This window comes from Myzus persicae, unplaced genomic scaffold (genome assembly GCF_001856785.1).
Source record: "Myzus persicae strain clone G006 unplaced genomic scaffold, MPER_G0061.0, whole genome shotgun sequence".
Lineage (NCBI taxonomy): Eukaryota > Metazoa > Arthropoda > Insecta > Hemiptera > Aphididae > Myzus > Myzus persicae.
This window is the reverse complement of record NW_019104155.1, coordinates 313,724-335,005: the sequence shown is the minus strand read 5'-3', so window position 1 is coordinate 335,005 and position 21,282 is coordinate 313,724. Positions and strand designations below refer to the sequence as shown.

General features: G+C 31.4%; 1 protein-coding gene across 1 annotated transcript in view; it reads left to right on the top strand.

Moving 5' to 3' along the window:
• The first annotated feature begins 312 nt into the window (after nucleotides 1-312).
• Nucleotides 313-21,282, top strand: part of LOC111039408 (low-density lipoprotein receptor-related protein 2) — a 65,227-nt gene continuing 44,257 nt past the window's right edge. Inside the window, exon 1 of the mRNA XM_022322927.1 lies at nucleotides 313-894. Coding sequence (XP_022178619.1) covers nucleotides 774-894 — 121 coding nt within the window. The 5' untranslated portion in view covers nucleotides 313-773. The remainder of the gene's footprint in view (nucleotides 895-21,282) is intronic.

The window sequence follows — 21,282 nt, the reverse complement described above, 5'->3', positions numbered from 1 at the left end:
GCTGGAGGAAAACGAAACACACAGTCACCCGCCGCCCCTTACCCACCCGAAGACGAACCAGTTGCCTGACCGTGTTGGATAGTATTAAAAAAAAAACTTACCTACGCAAACACGTACACTGGAGATGATAATAAACGATCCGACCGGGACGTCATCGCGTCGCCGTCCAAAGACGTCCAAAGTAGTCGTCCGTCCGTCCGTCCGTCCGTCGTTGCGCGCCTCGGCCGCAGTGCGTGCGTGCAATTCGGTACCGCGTCGTGTGCGTGCGTGCGTGCGTGCGCATACGGGGGAGAGAGCGGCGGCCGTCTCATTCCAGAGGCGGCAAACGCAGTCAACAAGTAGGTAGTGCCGCGCGACGTGACCGCCGACCGGTAGTTTTTAGTAGTGACTTGTACGCGCGCGCGTGATCACGACGTGTGTTCTACGCTACGTCGTCCGATTTGTTTATTGTGCGTCGTGATAATAATAATAATAATACGAAAATCGTTTTAGACGTATTATACACCCCCATATAAGTATAGTGTGCTGCAGTGTCCCCTCGATCATAATTCGGAATCATAATAATTATACACCGTCTCCGCGATTGTCGTTCGATTTCGGTCCGTTTTCTCCGACTTAAGCCGCAAATAATTTTTCGGTCTGCGCGCGTGTGACTGTGCGCGACCGCTCGCCCTTTACCCCGCCGCCGACGCGGGCTTTCCCGGGAACGTGCGGCCCGTTGTGATGTTCTGAACCGATCGCGCCCGCACCACTTTGAACTCGCGCGCGGGGCGATGGTGACCCGACGAACGCCGGGCACGGTGGCGGCGGCGGTGACGTTGCGCTCGGCGCACGTCTTGGCCGCCACCGCGGCGGTACTCTTGCTGGCGGCTGCGGGATATGGTCGAGACGCGGGTGAGTTCTAGAACTTTTTCTAAAGCATGATTTATTATTATCGAGTGTAAGGCGTATTGTGTTGTCACATAATATAAAATTAATGAAAGGCGTTATGGGTGTACACGTTGAAACGGTTACCGGCCAGGTGAATACCGATAGTGGAAAACGAAATAGGACTAGGAAACCAATAAACGGATCGTGTTGTCGCGTAGGTACGTGATCGTTGTAATGGGTATATTTTGTATGTCTGGCGTGGATAATAAACGCGCGCGAGTTTGTCGTCGAACGCCGCGTAGGGATCTGTTGATTCTGATACAATTACATCAATCAACCGCCCGCGGGGTCTCTCTTATACTGCAGTATAATACTATAGTGTTATATATTATAATATTATTATGAGGAGACGGGTTTTTTTTATTTTTTATTATTATTTATTATTATTATCATCATCATCGTAACTTCGGTGCCGCTACCGCCCGCTACTCCGTGGATCGTTTACTACACGGTTGCCGGCCGGCCGACGATTTGAATACGTCCCGACAACAATGTAACGCGTTACGACTGTGATATTATCCTTGTATTGTGTGTGTGTACCTAACGGAAATCCCGCCGGCGGCACTGTGACGTTGTATGCGATCCACCGAAATACTGGATTTACTGATTCATTTTTTCGTTGTTATACCACATTAATATATTATATGGGTCACGTTTCACTGTTTCAGTCGCAGGATTTTTATAGTAGAAATACGAAACAGAAATTGGATATTGATATTAAGTAGCAGGATAAAAAATGTCGCACTCAATACCATCCTGTGATGATCTTTAAACATTTTATCAGGCCACGTAAACATATTGATATGTATTCAACTGATGTTAACTTTTTAAACCGGCTTCATTGTTCTGTCTTTGGGAGGGACAAACCTACGGCCGAGGTTAGAGTTTACCGATGTTCGCCTGAAAAAGAATAGTTTGAATAAGTCCCCTGCGCCCACTCCTATAAGCCCTCCCCGCGGTAGGTCGTCCGGTTGTAAATTATTATGTATGTGTGCACGTCGGTCGTCAGTGCTGGTTGTGCAGGTGTACGGTTTGTGTATTATAATAATATTAATATGAGAAAAAAATTGCACCGTTGCGTCGCGATAATTGATAGGTATACCTGCCTCTATAAACACGTTATTCGTCGATACGGGAAACTCACCGGTTGAACTTCGAAGTTCACTGATGATTATCTCTTATTATAGATTACCTAATGTATAGGTAATATAATAATATGTCTATATATATGTATATGTCTATACTAGTAAGTTTGTTTAGGTTTTCTGTAATGATTTATTACACATAATATAATAGTCTTCTATTCAATTTATCGTCGGCATTTATATGTCACAACAACATCACGAACCAACGTAATGAATTTAGAAATACAATGATACGACCAAAGAATATTCAGTATGTTTGTTAGGCGATGAGTTTGATGAATATGGAATATAATAAGTAATAAGTATTTCTATATTTATAAGTTGAAAAAATCACTCGACAACTTATAATCACAATTTATTATTATGTATTACTAGTTATACAGATAGTAGTTATTAATTGTAATGTTATAAAAAATAAAATGCTCAAAGCAACCAAGTGTAAAATAAGTCACTATAAAAGTTAAATAACTCATCAAAAAGATCTTGTTTAAAGTTCAATATACATTTGTGTATGGATGCGTAGGTATTGAGATATACGTTATTTATAGCTATGTTTAGTCATACTATAAAATAGTAAATTGTTTCTCCCGACAAAATTTCATTTTCCTCACAAGAGGCTATTTCACACTAAGTGACGAATTATCGTATTTGATTTGAAAGTTGCGGGTTGTTGGCATGTCACTATTTATACTAAAACAATAATAAAGGGTAAATAATATTAAAGGATTAAACATTTCGCGGTTTTTTCCTACTAGCTTTTGTAGATAACACTAATCAAAGTTTTTTTTAGAAAATCACACAAATCATATGTAATCATAAAAATCACTGACGAAGGGATTTGAAAGAGGTGAACTATAGATAAAAAAGTTGGTTTTTAGAAGTTTCAACAACTAAAAACAACCATTTTTACCGAATATACTTTCTCACGTGCAAATAATATTGTGTTATTATCTTTTAAGTAGCTGGTATGTTGGGACTATATTATTTGCTGACTATTATGTTATTACACCGGTATCGCAGGTTTTCTACTTAATAGTATTGTGCAAATACCTAATTTAGTTATTTACGTTTTACTCGTTATTATAGCATTCAACGTTTTTTCACAATAGAACGAAAATTAAATAATGAATTTCGTTTTAATTGTTCATGTTTTGTCTGTATTTTTCTATATTTTTTCCTTTCATTACTATTTTACGGTTCGACCGTTGACTAGAAATCGACTCGCAAACTAGTGGACTGTTTTTTGAATATCAAGTTTCGTTTGAAATTGATTTTGAATCGAACATATAGACGACGGTGAAAAGTTTTACATACGCCGCGGTTTCCTGCATTTGTATAACTATTATCAGTTTTCACGTTATTATAAAACTGAGATTGTTTTATTAAATAATACATGTCAGACGATTGTAAATTTTTAACCTCCGTGATTGCGGGTAATTGGCGTATTGTGCACTATAGGTTAGACTTGAATTGTGGTTAGAAACGTGACCGTTCGGAATTCTCTGCTTTGTTGTCATCGCTACTGCTAAACCGGATGAAAACTTAAAAATTCAATCTATATTTTCCTCATATGTATATTTTTATAATATGGATACGATCCTCTATTCCAGTGCACGCGGTACCGTGGTTGTCTGAAATCATCTGTTTTCATCTGTGTATAATGTATATTTTACTATTTTACCTGTGATGACTAGGAGGGAAGGTCACACGGTGAAGAGTGCCGTAGCGAATGAAGACGGCGACAACGCCTGCTCCCCTCCACTCATCCTGAATAATGCTAACCATGTCTTGGATCGCCCCCGTAAAGAGACTTCATCACTTCTCATGCTGTTTACGAGTGTGCGATGTACACAATGATAGGTAATTAATATATGGTTCTTTGGGTCTTTCCTACTCAAGAACAGTGCGAATTTAAATGACGATTAAAAAACCGGTCACTACCGTTACTCGAGTACCTATTGGCCGTCAATATTATACGAGCTTAGGTGCAATGAGCAAGGAATGAAAGAAAACAAATCAACAATACACAATAATTTTACGAGGAAAACTGTAGTTTTTAAAAATTTAATTCATAGTTTCTGCTTATTCCACTTAGTATAGTTTTACATCCTAATTCTGAGCAAACAGGTACCAACTACCTATTCTGAACATAATAGTTGTCCGTCTCCGTAATGCGTTACAACAACGATGAATTAGAATAACACGTATACACTATTCTGTATACCGTTATAAAATATTAAATTTAACTTAATGCCGTAATTGACTACTTAAATACAATACGTTTTTTTGAGTATCATTTAACTATGCTAAATAATTTTCACTGATCATAAAATATTTTTTCAAGTTTTTGTGATTTCCAAATTGATATGATTAAAACGATTATATGAAAACAACAGGATAAACACAGGATCTTTATTTAATTTAACCCTCGACTAATGTTATAATAACAATTGATAAGTTATAGATTAGGATTTAGAAAGCACATAACTAGTACAATAATATGTCGATAATTATACCTTTATATATATTCTTTATTTTTTATTTCTTTTAAGTGATAAGCCTCTGACATGATGACCGTTTCAATAATAATAAAGTTGTCATACTACCAAAAAACCCGCTGTAATACAGTTGTTTGGTGAAAAATAAACATGGTGCTGATAACGAGTACCTCTAATCAGCCGCGATGGACTATGCAATTGGATTTCTTTCTCGGAACGGGTTCCCGGGACAACCGGTTTTTCGCTAGCAAATATAATAACGCCACCACATCAGCACATATCCGACGTGCTTTTCCCCGCGAGTCTTATTGCGCATGCGCGTGCACACGTATTGCGTATTCGAAAAAACCTATTGCACTTACGGCGCGAATACCATGACATTTTTTTTCCACTTAACCATCAGATTTGACGTCTTGGAAAGGGCAAGGTAAACCGGCTATTTATGTTTTTTTTTCCATTGTGACGCCCCGGCGTTGATTTCGTTTGGTTTTTTTCTTCCACAGTATCAAATGTATTATTTCACGTGCTAACGACAATAACACAAGGCACACCGAGCAGGGTTGTGTAGGGGTGTTCGAACAGGTCATAAACAACAAAATATATATTACCATAATATTACGTTTATTGTACGTATTGTATCCCGAGGATTTGACATTTTCTTATGTAATTTGTACGTTAAATCTTCGTAGACACCACCTTGTACTCTGCTGACACACACACACATACACACACGTTCGTATACAAACTGGTATTAAGTCTCTGAGGTTTACGGACTGTTGTTTTTACGTATACGCTTCCTTTAAGAAGGTTCTTGTTGTAATAATGTAGCAAAGTCTTAAGCAAAGAAGGGCGTCGGTTACCTGGGACGGGAGCGGCCGTCTCGGCGTGGCGTGGCAAACTCTGCTACAGTATAGAGGACAGTTTTTCTGGTATAGGTTCTAGCAATTCATTCGGCGATTGACTTCAATCGGTGAATAGTGATAATTTTTTCAAAGGTAAAATCTGCGATGTTCGAACGAAAAACAAATTGTTTATTATGCATCACGTACGATTGTGTTATCCATAATATTATAATATATTTGAATAAAACAATATTTCTAAACAACCGCGAAGTCAGTTTCAAACGACTATAACCGTATAATAGGTATAACTATTTAAAAAAAACGTTTTATACATACACGATATTCTTGTCATAGTTTTGACTATTGACGGTATACGTAAAAAATATATGCTTCTACTATAAGTAGTAAGTAGTAACAATGGGTGTTATCTTTATACTATATAGTTAATTTTACCGAATACTACTTATATTATGACGTTGTATAAACGTCCGTTAATGTTCGGCGGGGAATATTGCGAGAAACGATTCCGTTTTTTTGTACTTTTGCATGACCATTAAAATACATTTCACCGATATGAGTTAGTCGTTTTATTGGTAGGAAATCGAGGAATACATTTTTTTTTTACAGTTCGTGCGACTATAACGCGTGGTAGGTACCGTAGCCATTCTGATATAATGTGTGTGGAACAAACGGAAAATATGTATGAACAGTCGATCGTGAGATCTGTGGTTATACGTTTATCATATACGCGTAGATACGCGACTTCTATTCACTATTGGGGAACACATGCGATTTATAGATAGGTAATATTATGGATAATGAAACCGCATCATAAATACATGTAATATATTATATAGCGTTTCTTGCATGCCGTTATATAGTTATAAATTATAAAGCTATGTATGAATCGGATTGCACAACGTTGCTTATAATATTATCATTTTTTTGTAATAATTAAAACCTAACGCCGGTATAGGTAGGTATTATAATTATACGAATCGAACGCTTGTTTGTGACTGTGGATAATAATTTGAGACAAAACGTGGTATATTACGACATTTTTAGCGACGAATAATGCGAGCGTGCGTTTGCAAGTATTATTATACATACGCTGTGGCATTTGCGGTATGCACGTGCATATAGCGCCTATATATTATTATCAGAATAAACCACCGAATTTTGCACGAATAAAATAATATTAAGACCTCCGCTTATACCGTATAGTTGTTTTTTTATAACATAGATCTTGTTCAGTATTAGACAATAGCGTTTGTTGATGTGTTGGTTTCTTAGCGACAGACTTAACGTTTTGTTGATCGATCGATCCCACCCCATCCCATCCCTCCCACACAGCTTGTATAATATGCGAAAACTGCACAACGATTAAAATAGTACATTTATTTTCTTCGTCAGTACCCCCACTGTCGATTTACGACAACAATGGATATCAATATGCTACCACTAAAAAGTCTAGTGGTGATATACTTCCTATTATGTTATTATACATCACGTGATCCGCATAGACAATCGAATAACGAAATAAATATAGAAAAAATATATATATTCATCACACATTGTTTCATTGTTTCCGGTTATATTTAAGGATTTTGGGTAAACATATATTTACACCATTATAATTGACTCACTCCTTTTTGTAACAATGTACGAGATGAACTCGAATATATTGGTTATTAATTGGGTAGGTACTCGATGTGCCTTTTTGTATATTCTCTCTCTGACATTGGTTTATTATTCGGTATAGTAGGTCCATAGACCATAAATATTATGTAACTACTTACTAAAATGGGTAAAAAATAAAAATAAACTGTTTTACCTATAGTTCATATACGTATATATTAACGATTTGTATATTTCAAGGTGATCTTGTTTCCCTCGCCGATTTATAACTCGATGTTTACAACAAAAAATTTTTTTTTTTGATTTTTCTGCCGTTTTTAAAATTTAACCACGATACGGTGAAAGATTTTCGTCCGTCGACGTTTTAAATTTTCATTTTACAGATACGAATTGTGGTCATCTCCTATAAGTATCACATTACTTCTTGAGAATGCATAAATGACTCAATGCAGTCATGGTCAACGAAAATATGACCGGCGAAAAAGAGTGAAGGGAGAAGGAAAATGAATACCAGTACATACCATTAATTATTAATACTCTATTATAATCTATATAATGTGTAAAATAGGTATGTGACTTTAATGCACACGTTAAATGATATATGCTTAGCTATTGTAAATAGTCGAGTTATTATAATATATTGTCTCGACTAATTTAATGTCTATTGATTACAATTTACATGCAATACCAATTAAAATCGATACAAGAATTCATAGTACTTTCCTACTACCTGTACTATGTTATTATTTGTCATTAGGATACCTGTAATTCTTACTATTTTTGTGTTCAATATAAAAATTCAACAATATAAATTGTAGATTGATACAATTGAAGAGTACAAATAACTCAATATACAGACAGTAGATTTGGACAAATCAATAAAATTAGAATTCTAAATAGTTAAAATAATACTAAACAAAACCAAAATAAAATACATTTTAGGTACCTAATTAAACCTAACCTATAAATTGTCAATGAATTCGAGAATTATAGTTGAGATGACCCTCGGAAGAAATAGCGTCGGTTAGAAATTGATGAATTTGCTTCAAACATTCTTACATTCTTACACCGATGTTCGAATACCTAAAGTTTGTTTGTTGGGACCAAAATTTAATTTATAATACTTAATCGGTTCATATTTTTTTAAATTTCAGACCTGTAGGTTTATTTTGGTATTTAATATAGAATGGTGTAGGTAATAGGTATATAATTCGTTTTGTAAATAACGTATTTAAAAGCTTTTAGAATTGTCCGTTGAAAAATGAGAACGTTTTGAAATTGTTTGCTGTTGCCCGTTCGTATGTACTCAATAGTAGTACGTACCTCTCGTGTTTAGAAAAAAACATGTATATTGTATTACTATAGGTAGGTACATCAGTACCTACATGAGTTTAGCTTTACACACCTCTGCAATACACTAAGTGCGATTACTCGTCGATTTTTCGTTTCTGTATATCACAAACTGTTTGTTACATACAATGTATAGACGTATAGTGATGTTAACCTGAGTATTGATGTTATTGAAAAACGACACTCGGACATTTATTTATTTCCTATGCCATAGACGCGACACTGTATGTGATAATAATCGACCGATGACACACTTACAGTGGCGTCGGGTTTACAAAACAATTCAATTTTACCACTCGGTATATGAAGTATACAAGAAGAGAAGTCTACAAGTGTGTCACGCGGACTAAATTATTATTATTATTATAATATATAAAATAATGTCATTATATACTGTGGTGACGTCTGAAATGTGCTTGAAAAAATAAAAATGTCCGTGTAAACATGTATTTTTAGGAGATTAAAAAAAAGTTAATGTTCAAAATTACAATGCGGATTGCATTTAGGTTTTTTCATTATTATATTTTTATTTGAGCGGTAGTTGTTGTGACGAAAAACTATTTAAAATTTATACCTATTCAATTTTTTTTCACTATTGTTATTAGGGTAGAAAAATAGCGTTTTTACTATTTTATTTTCGAAACCGTTGTACAATCGGATATCCGGTCGGTCGGTCGGTTTGAACGTTCGATGTGTGTCAGTGGCGACCGTGAAAATCGGACTTGTCCACAACGAGCGTGGGTCGTCGGGGAAGGGGTGACCCAGTTACTGGCCATGAAGAGATCACCAAAGCTTAACGATAAATACAATTATAAATAGTATACATATTGTACATTAGTACGTATTAATAACACAGTAGTATGCAGGTATTATTAGGTGTATACAAGTACAAAAAAAACAATGTGTTAACATAATTTATGGATAGTATTGGTCTCCACCAATACTATCTATAAATTATTATACAATATGCACCTGATATTGTTGCATATTTTTTTACGATTATATATTTTTACCGAAAATGTTGTGTTCTCAAGAGTATTCAACCTTCTTTTAAACAAATGCATACGGTATATGTCGGTTTTGAATTATGATCTAAAAATATATTAAAACAGTTCGCTTTGTTGGCTCTGTTTTCTTAAACACATGGTTTAAAACTGTGACGATTTGTATGAAAGACTCAGAAATTATTCTTATACGACATGCGATTATACTTAAATATTTAGTGATATTATACGATAGAAGTAGTGAAATAAATTAATCTAAACTACATTATAGGTATTTATACCATTGAGTATCTATATGTTCCTTTATCAAGTAGAAAATAATCTGGTTTTTAAATGAAAAATATTAAAATGCAACATTTTTTATTACTAATTTTTATTTTCTTATGATTTTCACCAGGGTGTAAATAACTATAGTATCTAATTATTACAATAGCTCTAAATTTAGACAATATATTATTAATATAATCATTACCTTGTTTCCAATAGTAATTTTCGGTATCCTTGGATATTTTTACTCTCAAGTATTTTAGTTTTTCATTGTTTATTATAAATTGAATAATTATTTGTGTTATTAAATAATATTTTTATATCAAAATTGTAGTGGGTAATTTAATACAATTGAATATGTGAATTAAGTAACTTATATACATTTTTTTTATATTATATTGCACTTTATTAATATAATGCTTAATCAGACAAACAAGTAGACAAATATTATGCTGATACTTTCACTATATAAGTTGACTAATTATTCCAAATAAAGCTAAATATTTATAAATTTATTATAAACATACAGATAAAGACAGATGAAGTATTAGTAAAAACCAATTGTTTTATACGGGTTTATATAAAATAAGCAAAATTATTAAATTACAATAAATATAGTAAAAAAATAATGTATATAATTTATCTAAATATTTTTCAAGGTTATAAATCACTTTAATGTTGAAATTGTTGAAAAATAAAGATAATGCTGTTACCTTTAAATTTGATAACAAATCAATTTTATTATTATTGCTATGATAGTTGTTATCATCATTATATTGTAATTTATTTTTTTGTCAATTTATAAATTTGTAAAACTAAATACGCATTATTATACCCATTAATTTGTTTTTATTATTTATATTATGCAAAATGGACTTATATTTTGGTAAAAAAAGAATAATAGTATAATATGTTATAATATTAAAACTTTGACTTATTTATAGTCTACTACGGAATATTACAACTAATGAAACTAAACGTGAACTGCTGATGTAAATTTGCTGTTTTGCTTTTATAAGACGTAGTAAAAATGCGAGTGTGGTATTTTAGCTTTAAAAAAATGATTATAAAAAAATGATCAATTAAAAATTATTATTTTCTATAACTTTTATTATTTAAAAAATATCAAATTTCTATAGAAATTACAAATTTATTTTCTATCCTGGTAGTTCGGCATATTCTAACGAAGGTAATTCAATGCACCAAAGTAACATCATATTATAATAATTTATAGTGTTAAAATTAATCTGATGGTATGTTTGAAAATGGTCGTTTGAGTATATTTTACAGTTTTTCTTTTTAAAACAGTTTGTATAAGTACTCTATATAGTCTATATACAGCATAAAAAAATCCTAGTTGTGCCACATCAGTGTATTTTGCTTTATAGTTTTTATTTGCAACATAGAAAGTATTTACTTAATCATTATTTTCCTATTTTATAATAAGTGAAGAATAGCTTGATCAGTTTTATCTTTTTTCTCGAAAATCATAAGTAGGGTTCGGGACTTATTGCACACAAATTATAGAAAATATGCATGCACATATGCATTTAAAATAATCGAAATATGCTCGAAAATATGTAACTGGATAATTTTTTAATGGCAAATTAAAAATTTGATTTGTTCATTTTAATTTACTCAATTTTTTTTATTGGTATTTTTTTGACATCATTAACACCATAAACGATAAGTCGATAACCGATATTATACGCAAGAACAATTAAATATTTTCGTGGTTGCCCTGTCCTGACTCGTTCTATGATTCGGTATATTGACCGACGCATGAAAGTAAAAAAATATAACCTACAAAATAAATTTACTTAAAATAAAGCGAAAACTGCGTATATATGCTATGAATAACAATTAAATTACCAAAATTTGTCAAATATGCGTTTTGTTGGGAAAACTGTGAAATATGCGAGAATATGCAATTAAAATTTTTGTTCATCAATCCGTCATGACTTTAAATAAATTTATATCTTACTGAGACTATTTTGCAGTCATTATTAAACAATATGCAAAAGCAACAAGTCCCGAACCCTAATCATAAGAGACTTATGACAGCAAATAAATTGTATTTATTGTATAACTCTAGTCTCTAGAATACTACTATTTTAGCCGAGATTTTAGCATACAAACTAATAATAATTTTTTTACGAGCACAGTACAAAATGATAATCACAAGTATTATGAGATTCAATTTTGTTTGGTCATAGTATAATATGTGATTGATTGTGCGATGTGTCATCATTTTAACTATTCGTCCTGCTTCTTTTTATACATACCTACATACATGTATTTTATGTAGTGGGTGTAACAGAAATATGTGGCAAATAAAATAGCTTGTGTTCTAAATTCTAATCAATATTTAAGATTTTTTTCATTTAATTAATAGATGATTGTACTATATACGTAATAATTACCTACCGTTATCTATAAATTATGAAAATTTAAAATTAAAAAAATATTGATTAAAACACAAGCTATTTAATTTGCATTTTTCTGTTGCACCCACCCTGTATATACATTACATAAAATCCTATTAAGTTATTATTTTCCGTGCAAACAGATTACGGTACATCTCATATTTTATTATATTCATATACGATATACTCGTATCTATAATCTTTTGTGCATGCTTTTGCGTTGTTTTTCTTGTCTATTTTTTTTAACGGTGACCTCCTTTCAACGATAGGTAATTGTTAATAGTTAATACTGCAAAAAACGGCAATGACTATAATATTCGATGAATAATTTACAAGAAATCATTCAGATAAACAAATACTCAAGGTATTTGTTGTACATGTAGGTACGATTTTGCTCTGTACTCTTTGGTTTGTATGTGTTAATAGTGTTATCATTAATCAATAATCATACACATTTTCCAAAAGCTATTAAATGGAATAGGTTACAAAATAAATAAATTAGAAATGGTATTACAAAAAGAAATAAAAATATAATAATAATTGTTAGATTAAATATATTAATTTAGAACCATTTTTAAAACATCACAATTAGTTGAATCTTGAATGTTGTTAGTTAATTTTTATTCTGCAAGAGGAAATATTGAAAAACTCGAGAAATAACTGTTTATAATAACATTTAAGTATATCCATATAATAATCACATGTATGATGTATTGGCTAAATGTGCAAAATGAATTAAGTTTCCTTAAAGGATTTCATGTGTGCAATATGCCCAGAACGATTTGAAAACATATTAAATGTTTATAGAAGAAAATGTTTTCAGAACAACATTACTAAAATACAATATTTGTTGTTGTTTAACAATCCTATAGTGACTTTTGTTTTAGATACCTATACGGAAATTACAAAGTATAATAAGGTAATCTTAAATATTATCATACCAGTTTGATTTCAAATTTAACATTAAAATCAAGATTAGAATCAAGTGTTTCACACGCAGGTGCACCTTTTTAATACTACATTACTAAAAAAGTGAGAGGATTTTTTTTTTCAAGTAAAATTTTTCGGGTAGGCACTTGGTATATTATTTGATCTATTCGATGAGAGTTAGTTTACTCGATGCAGTGTGAATTTCAACAGTAATTGGACGAAGAACGGTGGAGTCGTTAATTTTTCACATTCGTGTTAAAATACCACTTATTACGTTTTGAGGAGAAAATAATTATGTGGAAAAAAAGGGTTAACTGAAAAATTTCGAAAGTCATTATTTTATCATGTTTGAGTAATAATATTTTATCAAAAAACGTTTCTGCTTATGAACACCAAAAATGTGTTATAAATTATAATAATCGATATTGATTCTGCTTGCTCGGCGTAATGACTACAGTGAATAAAAGTGGATGTTGTATGGTAGGCATAGGTATAATATTTCGTAAGTACGCGATGAGGAGTTGGACAAACGAGAAAGTAACTTTAACTAATACAATGGTGTTAATTATACATATAGAACGATGTTCGGCGGCGACAGTGACGGTGTAAGTGAGTTATGAGCTGCAGGTTGTATAAATGTACAAGACGTATTATACAGGTGTATGATGGTATAATCATATCGTCGCGAAGCATCGAATTTTCGTCCCTTTTTAATTGAACTACATATTATTATTATTGTATTATACTGAAATTGAATTCCCCTCCGGGGAACCGTGTTTCCAATTAATTACGCTATAAAAAGTCTGTATAATTATTCGGGTTGGTGAACCCTTTTCGGATGGTGTGCGATCGCCTCGTCAAGGTCGAAACCGCGGGGTACACGCATCGCATACTTTCGTACATCGTACTCGGTGCGTATATTATGTACATTGTGCGTACGTACATAATAGACGCAAGTCGACGGCTCCTTTGTACGATTATTATTATTATATAAAATACACCTGTGTGAGTGTGAGCGTGTAGACGATGACGTAGACAACACACACACACACACCACCTTACTCGGACCCTTCTCATTGACGATGAGATTGCCTTTGACTGAAAAGAATGCGCGTAAGCAATTTATTTATACACATAAATGCGATACAAAAAAACGTACAAGCAAGAAATGAAAAAAAAATAATATTAATTCACGTATACAGAGTGATTCGCCAATTGTATTTATTGTTCACCCCTCCGTTTTTACTTTAACAATGTATATTTTATTTAAATTATGATTTTTCTAATTTTGATGTATTTTAAATTATAAAATACCTATCTAGCATATTTTCAAATTCTTAAAATTGTTATGTTATTAAAACCGTTAAAGGAGTGTCTTGTGGGATACAAACTTTCTATTGAAAATCACCCTATTATATCGTTAGTTATTTTGGAGATGTTTTTTTGTTGGAAATGTTTATGACTAAATTGAAATTTGAATGGGTAGTTTCCGAGTTATTAAATATTATGTATAAGGACAATATAGTTCATTATAAATGGGTTTAAAGATACGCAAATTGTTGTAATTATAATATTAGTAAGTAGGTATATTAATATTTAACTATTTGTAAAAATGATCTGAGTACCTTTAGTAAATACTTAATTAAATATTATACCTATTATGATAGATCAACATTTTCAAAACAAAATATTATTCAAAACTAAAAAAAGAAGCTTCTTTTTTTGAAAAACTGAAATTCATATCTTCGCAAGAAATTCCTCAAATGGTTAAAAAAATATAAGTATTAAAAAATATTGTGGTCTTTAAGTAAGTTTTGAATATTAAAAATAAACATAATTTGAATAACTGTATTATTAATTGGAAAAAAGGGGGGTTGAAGTAAGCAAGCTTGGTGGATCACCCTGTATAACATATCACGTCGATTTTTGTTAGCGGCGTCTGGACCACATAAATCATCACAGCATCTCGGAACCATCGATTTATTATAATTATATATTATGCCACTATATATTATATAGGATACGCTGAGTATTAGGTGTAAGTAGGGTATGTTTTTTAATATTGTGTTGTACTACAATTGTTATTGCATATATTGTATGGATGCACACACGCTATTTCTGCGAATAAGTGATGTTGGTAATGAATAATGATATCCCTTCGATTGACAATTGATCGCCGTAGCGATTCTGCCGTGGCTCGTCGCCAAAGAGGAGACATTCAAAGAATTTTCCCCATCGCGACTTGGAGAAAAGCTAGCAGAAACGAGAAAAATCAGATAACCCGACAATAATCGAATTAATTATGTCGTACTGTAAATGCGAATCTTGACAAATCTATAACATATCGTCGCCAAGTTTCTGATCGGTAAATTCTTTTAAGCCTGTTAATATATATACATGCGTGTGTGTGTATTGACAAGACGTTGGCCACGTGCCTCGTAGTGACAATTTTCAACGCAAACTGTTTTAAATCACGGTTGTGGCATTTTTTAACACTCTATAATACGATTATTGCGTTTTGCGTAGGTATGCAGCTTGGAATAATATAATATAGACATTGGTCCGTAGCATTGTAACACGCACGTTCTAAATCATTTGTACTGTAATTTTGCTTCTAATTATATTATATAAGTACGGATTTATTCGAAGACTTCGGAATGAACCGATTTCGCAGTGTACTAATATTGTGTTAGAGTATTATATAAAATATATAATAACTGCCCGTTTCCGTTAGTAAAGGTTATTTTTATAGTAATAGTCAACTCGTTGTTCCATTAATTGCTCACCTATATAGTAATAATATATACAATAAATAATAACTGCAATGTAAGAAAAAAAAATCCACGTGATCTATAGACTTTAATACAATATGCATTATTTTGATTGCGCAATGTTGGGTCAGTCTGACGTATAATTTGCGGTAGCCGTGGCGGATAGGAACCGCAATTTCGCCCGGAAGAATGTGTTTTAAATGTAACAAGTAACAACTTTAAGCGAAACGAAAACGCCTTTCATACTTTTGTGGCGCTCTCGTATTTTTGTCCGGCATTTTCATCCGAGCGCGAGCGGCTAGATTATGATGGTTCCGTGGCACGTCAATTATTATTTTCGGTAGCCCTTTCCGCGCGCGTTTATAACATAATATTATAACATCCACAATATGACACAGCCTTTTCTTCGTAACAATAATAATCATATTAATAACACGCCGACCTATAAATGTTAACAACCGCTGGACCGGTGGTGTGTGCGTATCACTTAACTCTATAAAAAGAAGTGTCTAAACTAATTCTTCCGGCCAATTTGGTGGTCATCGCTCGTGTGCGCTTGCCCCCAGGTCTTACAATAATAATAACGTGTGCGTTTGTATAATAATAATCGTTGACTCCCTCCGGTGGCTGGAAAAAAATACACTTCGTTTGAACGGCTGTGTCACGTCGTATGGCCGCCGTTTAAATAATAATATTATTAAATTATTTTTCTTAATTTCAGCTATTATATTTTACTCCAATGATCAAACCTCCGTTTGGAAACATTTCGCCACTGCAAATGCGCGCTCAACAAACACGGCCGTTGTGAACGCCTACTGTGTTGCGGCTATTGGAACCATTCGGGGTCCTTAAATAAAATAAAAATAATTACGATTGAATCATTTATGTAGGCAACACCATGTGGTACTAGCATAATTCGAAATTGGCTGAACCTCTGAAAAACTGCCCTCGGTACTTGGGCACAACGTCATATTTCGACCTATGTCCAGGGGTAAACCTAGTTGTGTCCAACATTATTTGTGCAAAACCATATAGGTTACATTTGAATATTTCACAGTATTATAAAATATAAATAATAAATACTTCAAAAATATATTTTTATTATAAAATGTAGATAACGTTCTCTACTATTTTATATTATCAATTTATTCAATAATAATGATTTGTTTGTGAATTTCTTTATGATTTTTTTAAAAAATTGTTGGAATTAACATTGCATTAGGACACTATACCATGACTATAGTATAATATTTATTTTATCGTTATGTTTATGTAATATGAAAAAAACATTGTAAATATTTATTATGATTTGTGAAATATTCTATATAGTTTTTATGGTTTTGCCTAAATTATGTTGGTCACAACTAGGTTTCCTTGAACAATTTTGGGTTTTTCTCTGATATTTCTGAGATTTGATCGATTTCGATTTTTACTCGTAATAACGTATTGTACCTACAATAATAATATAATATCTCGTCAATGTAACGTTTATGAAAGCCCAAGCGCGTCTTTTTATTGCGCTGACCACGGTTACGAGCCGTCGTCGTCTTAACCGAAAACTAAAAAATTCGCTGATCGTCATGTCCGATCGAGACGCTCCTCCGAAATTACGAAACTCATGGTGTGTGTCGTATAGAAACCATAATTATGGTTTAAAAGCACGTTGTATATCAAAATAAGATTGTATAAAATATAATACTAACGTATTCACTACCACAATTATCGTAACGTGATTTGTTTAAATGTATTCGTAATCTATGAACATGTGCATTATTAGCACCCGGAAAGCTTTAAACTTGAAACGGGTGGTCGAACCACCGGAACGTTGCTGCGCGGGTATGATCCATTTAATATGGAGTCGTTTGAAATTGGATATTATAGTCATCTATAGAAATATTTAAATTGCAACTTGTCAAACGACGACATGTTATAGATATCGCAAAAAGCAAACGATCGACGAAATTTATCACTTCTTGTCGTTTTGATTATAATCGTTTTGCATGTCCGTCTTACCAAGCTGCGAAGGACCACAAATCAATGTCGTGTTATACATTATATTAACGTCTTTGGAACGAGCCTACTTATTCGTATTCATTAGCTGGTACCTTCTAGTGCAGTGGATCTCAATGTTTTATAAACGTGACTATACAATATTACAATTTAAACATTTATTTTTTCGTGACCTTAAAAAAAATCATACTTTTTGAGAACATAAATTCTCATTATAATATAAAATAATAAAATATATGCAAAAATACAAATTACATATACTCGTATACCAATTATTTATAATGTTCATAACGATTATTTCTTCCTCAATCTTTTTTTGTTATCAACGAATTCCTCAATTGTTGTAGGTACTTAATTAAAAAACGATTAACCATACTACCGTAGATACTTAAAATTTTTACCAAACGTTTAAATTTATAAAATAGTATTTTCTATAAATGGATGTATTTTCAAAATATGTTCCTTATTTTATTTTAGCTATTTATAAACATTTTAAATTAAAATTTTTTAAATCTTTTTTTCTATCGTTAAAAAACTCTTCGCTCAGTCAAAATGTTTGAAAATGTAATACAAAGTTCCCCATAAGTTGTAGTAACGGCAGTTCAAGAATATTAAAGATGTATAGGCATGATTTTTTTATAAGTATTGATAGTTCAAATCATAACAAAATTCATCAAATTTGTGTAAATTTGCAAATTATTTTGTCGTTGAAAATGTATAAAATGTTCAATTTTCATAGGTAATGGATGAAAATTTAAATCAAGGTTTCTCATAAGTAGTTCATATGTAATATGTAACCAAAAATCTAAAAAATATATAAATACAAAATACAGTTTTTTATTATAGATATTTTAGGTTCAAATGTATGCGAAATTAGATGTTTAAACAAACAATAACAAATTTAGTTATTTTGATGTTCTTTAAAAATATTTTTATTGGTTACTTGAAACTTTTAAAGTACAAATATTATTATATTTTATACACAATGAAATTTTAAAGTGCAATATGTTTTCGGCTTAATTTAACAGCAATAAATGCCAATAATATCATAGAATATAATATACTTTGTCATAGAAGGTGACTCCGAGAATCGTTGTTCGTATACCTACAGTGATTTTATATCATTGAATTAAAATTGTACACAACTATTACAGTGACCATCTACGGCAACTGATTTACAGTAGAACGGTACCCACACTTGCTCGTCTTTTTTTAAATCACAATTTTACAGGGTTCCGGTGAAATCGTGTCCGGCTTCATTTTGCCATCACCACTATTCCATTACAGCTACCGCTGCAGTTTGTGGATTTTAATGCTGTAATTAGAAACATTCAATTTTATTTAAGTAATATTACCTATGTTTGGTAAAAAGTGAATATTTTTTCAGATCAATATTATTTATACACTATACGTTCACATTTTAGTATTTTACTGATTATAAGTTATAGTCGTTAAAATATGAGCTTATATAATTGTACATATTACTATCATAATTAAATTAAACACATAAAAAATGCATTTTTATATTATTAGGTTTTATGATGGTATTTTGATGCACGCAACAGAAATGAAAATAAAATAAATTTTACTTAAGTAGATGCATTAATAATTAGTAGTGAGTGGTTAACCTTTGACTATCGAAACTTGTATAGTTCATGTCAATTATTTTGTTTTTTTCCAATTATATTGAAGTGAATTAATTTTTATGATGACATATAAATATTTAATTCTTCTCTGATTCATATATTATTATAAAACAAATGCTATTTCCCTAAGTCAATTAACCGAAAAAGATAATGTAATAATAATTATTAATTAATATAACTCAAGTTCCTTTCGAGGAGTATTTTTTAACAGTCAAAAAATATTCATAATACCATTAGGTAAGTTGTAATGTATTGTTATAAAAAATAATGTGCAACCAGATAATCGCTAATATAAATGTATACAATTTCTGATTATTTTCGTAATTTATTAGTTACGCTTACGGGAATGTTCGCATTGCTTATTTTGCAGCTTTGCATATTACACTGAGGAGTCATGAATTATTATGATGTTTCATACTTCAACAGCGAATTTTGTAACATTCAAATAAGTTGAGAATAGATAACAGTTTAGGCATTTTTTTTGTATATGTTCATTGTTGAATTAATAGAAATATTCATATGTAAGAACAATCTTAAAAAGTTATTTTGTTAAAATCTATACAAACAATTTTCATTTTTCTATTATCTATACCTCCTTATAATATATCCCCTCTTATCAATCATACACTAATAATTCTGGTACAAAATATATTCGATCATTTAGTCGTTTTAATAGTTAAATAGTTTAAAATTCTATTGAAAAATAGGATTTCAAATTGATTAGAATAATATAAATTATTGTCTTGAATTTCAAGCTCATGTAAAAAATGAATATTTGGATACAATCCCAATATACCGACTTATAGTTTATTTTAAAAATAAAAAAAATCCTACATGACCTACCTTGGTCCAAAAATCAATAATTCTCCTTAAGTTTTGATCCTAATTTTCTATTTAATCAATTTTGAACAACTTAAAAAAAAATTTAAATAATGTATTCCTAAATGGCGTCACACCTGCATAGGTTATTTCTAGCTTACTCAATATGAACAACAGCAAATTTGAATTCAGCAGTGTTCCAGTTTTGTGTTGTGGGATTTATTATTGGAATTTAATTTTTTATCACGAATTAAAATACACAGGATACGGAACGACATCTCGCTATCAGTGTTAATTTGAAGTTGGAATGTTCTAAATTTCCAAAATGACTACTAGCACTCTCACAGTTTTCTATTGGTCAATAATCACTCATATATATCAAACGTGAAGAATATATATTACGTATATTATATCCATCTTATAATTCATGAAAAGTGCAAAAACTGTCCACCATCCTTTATAATCGCTATGAGTGAAATTTGAAAACTAGTAAGTTCTGTCAGCAACTGAGAAGGTTTCGTTCCGTATCCTGTATATCCTTAATTTGTGTCTATTTTCAAACTTAAAGATTGGAACATTTACTGTGTTGTTTTATTGGTTTTTAAAGTATTTAATTTTTAAGTGAGTTATAAATAAGATATAATTTTGTCGCTTATCTAAGTTATAATTATCTAAACATAACAATACATTTATATTTAAGTATTATGCTTTTTTTTCTTTGATTTATTATATGCAATTAGTAACGAGTAATTTGTTATTAAAAATGTATATTGTAATAGCTTCCTATATTTAAAATTTTGTTCGTTATAATAATATAAATAGTATAAACTTGATATATTTTCACTAATTTTCAAATTTTTCAAATTAACATGGACTGCTATATAGTGTAGTAACATACATGCATCAACAAGGCCAGGTTAAGGCGTAAGCACAAGCCTTAGGCGCCAATAACAGCTTAATGAAAGATGATCAAATATTATAATATATCTTAAATCATAATATTTCT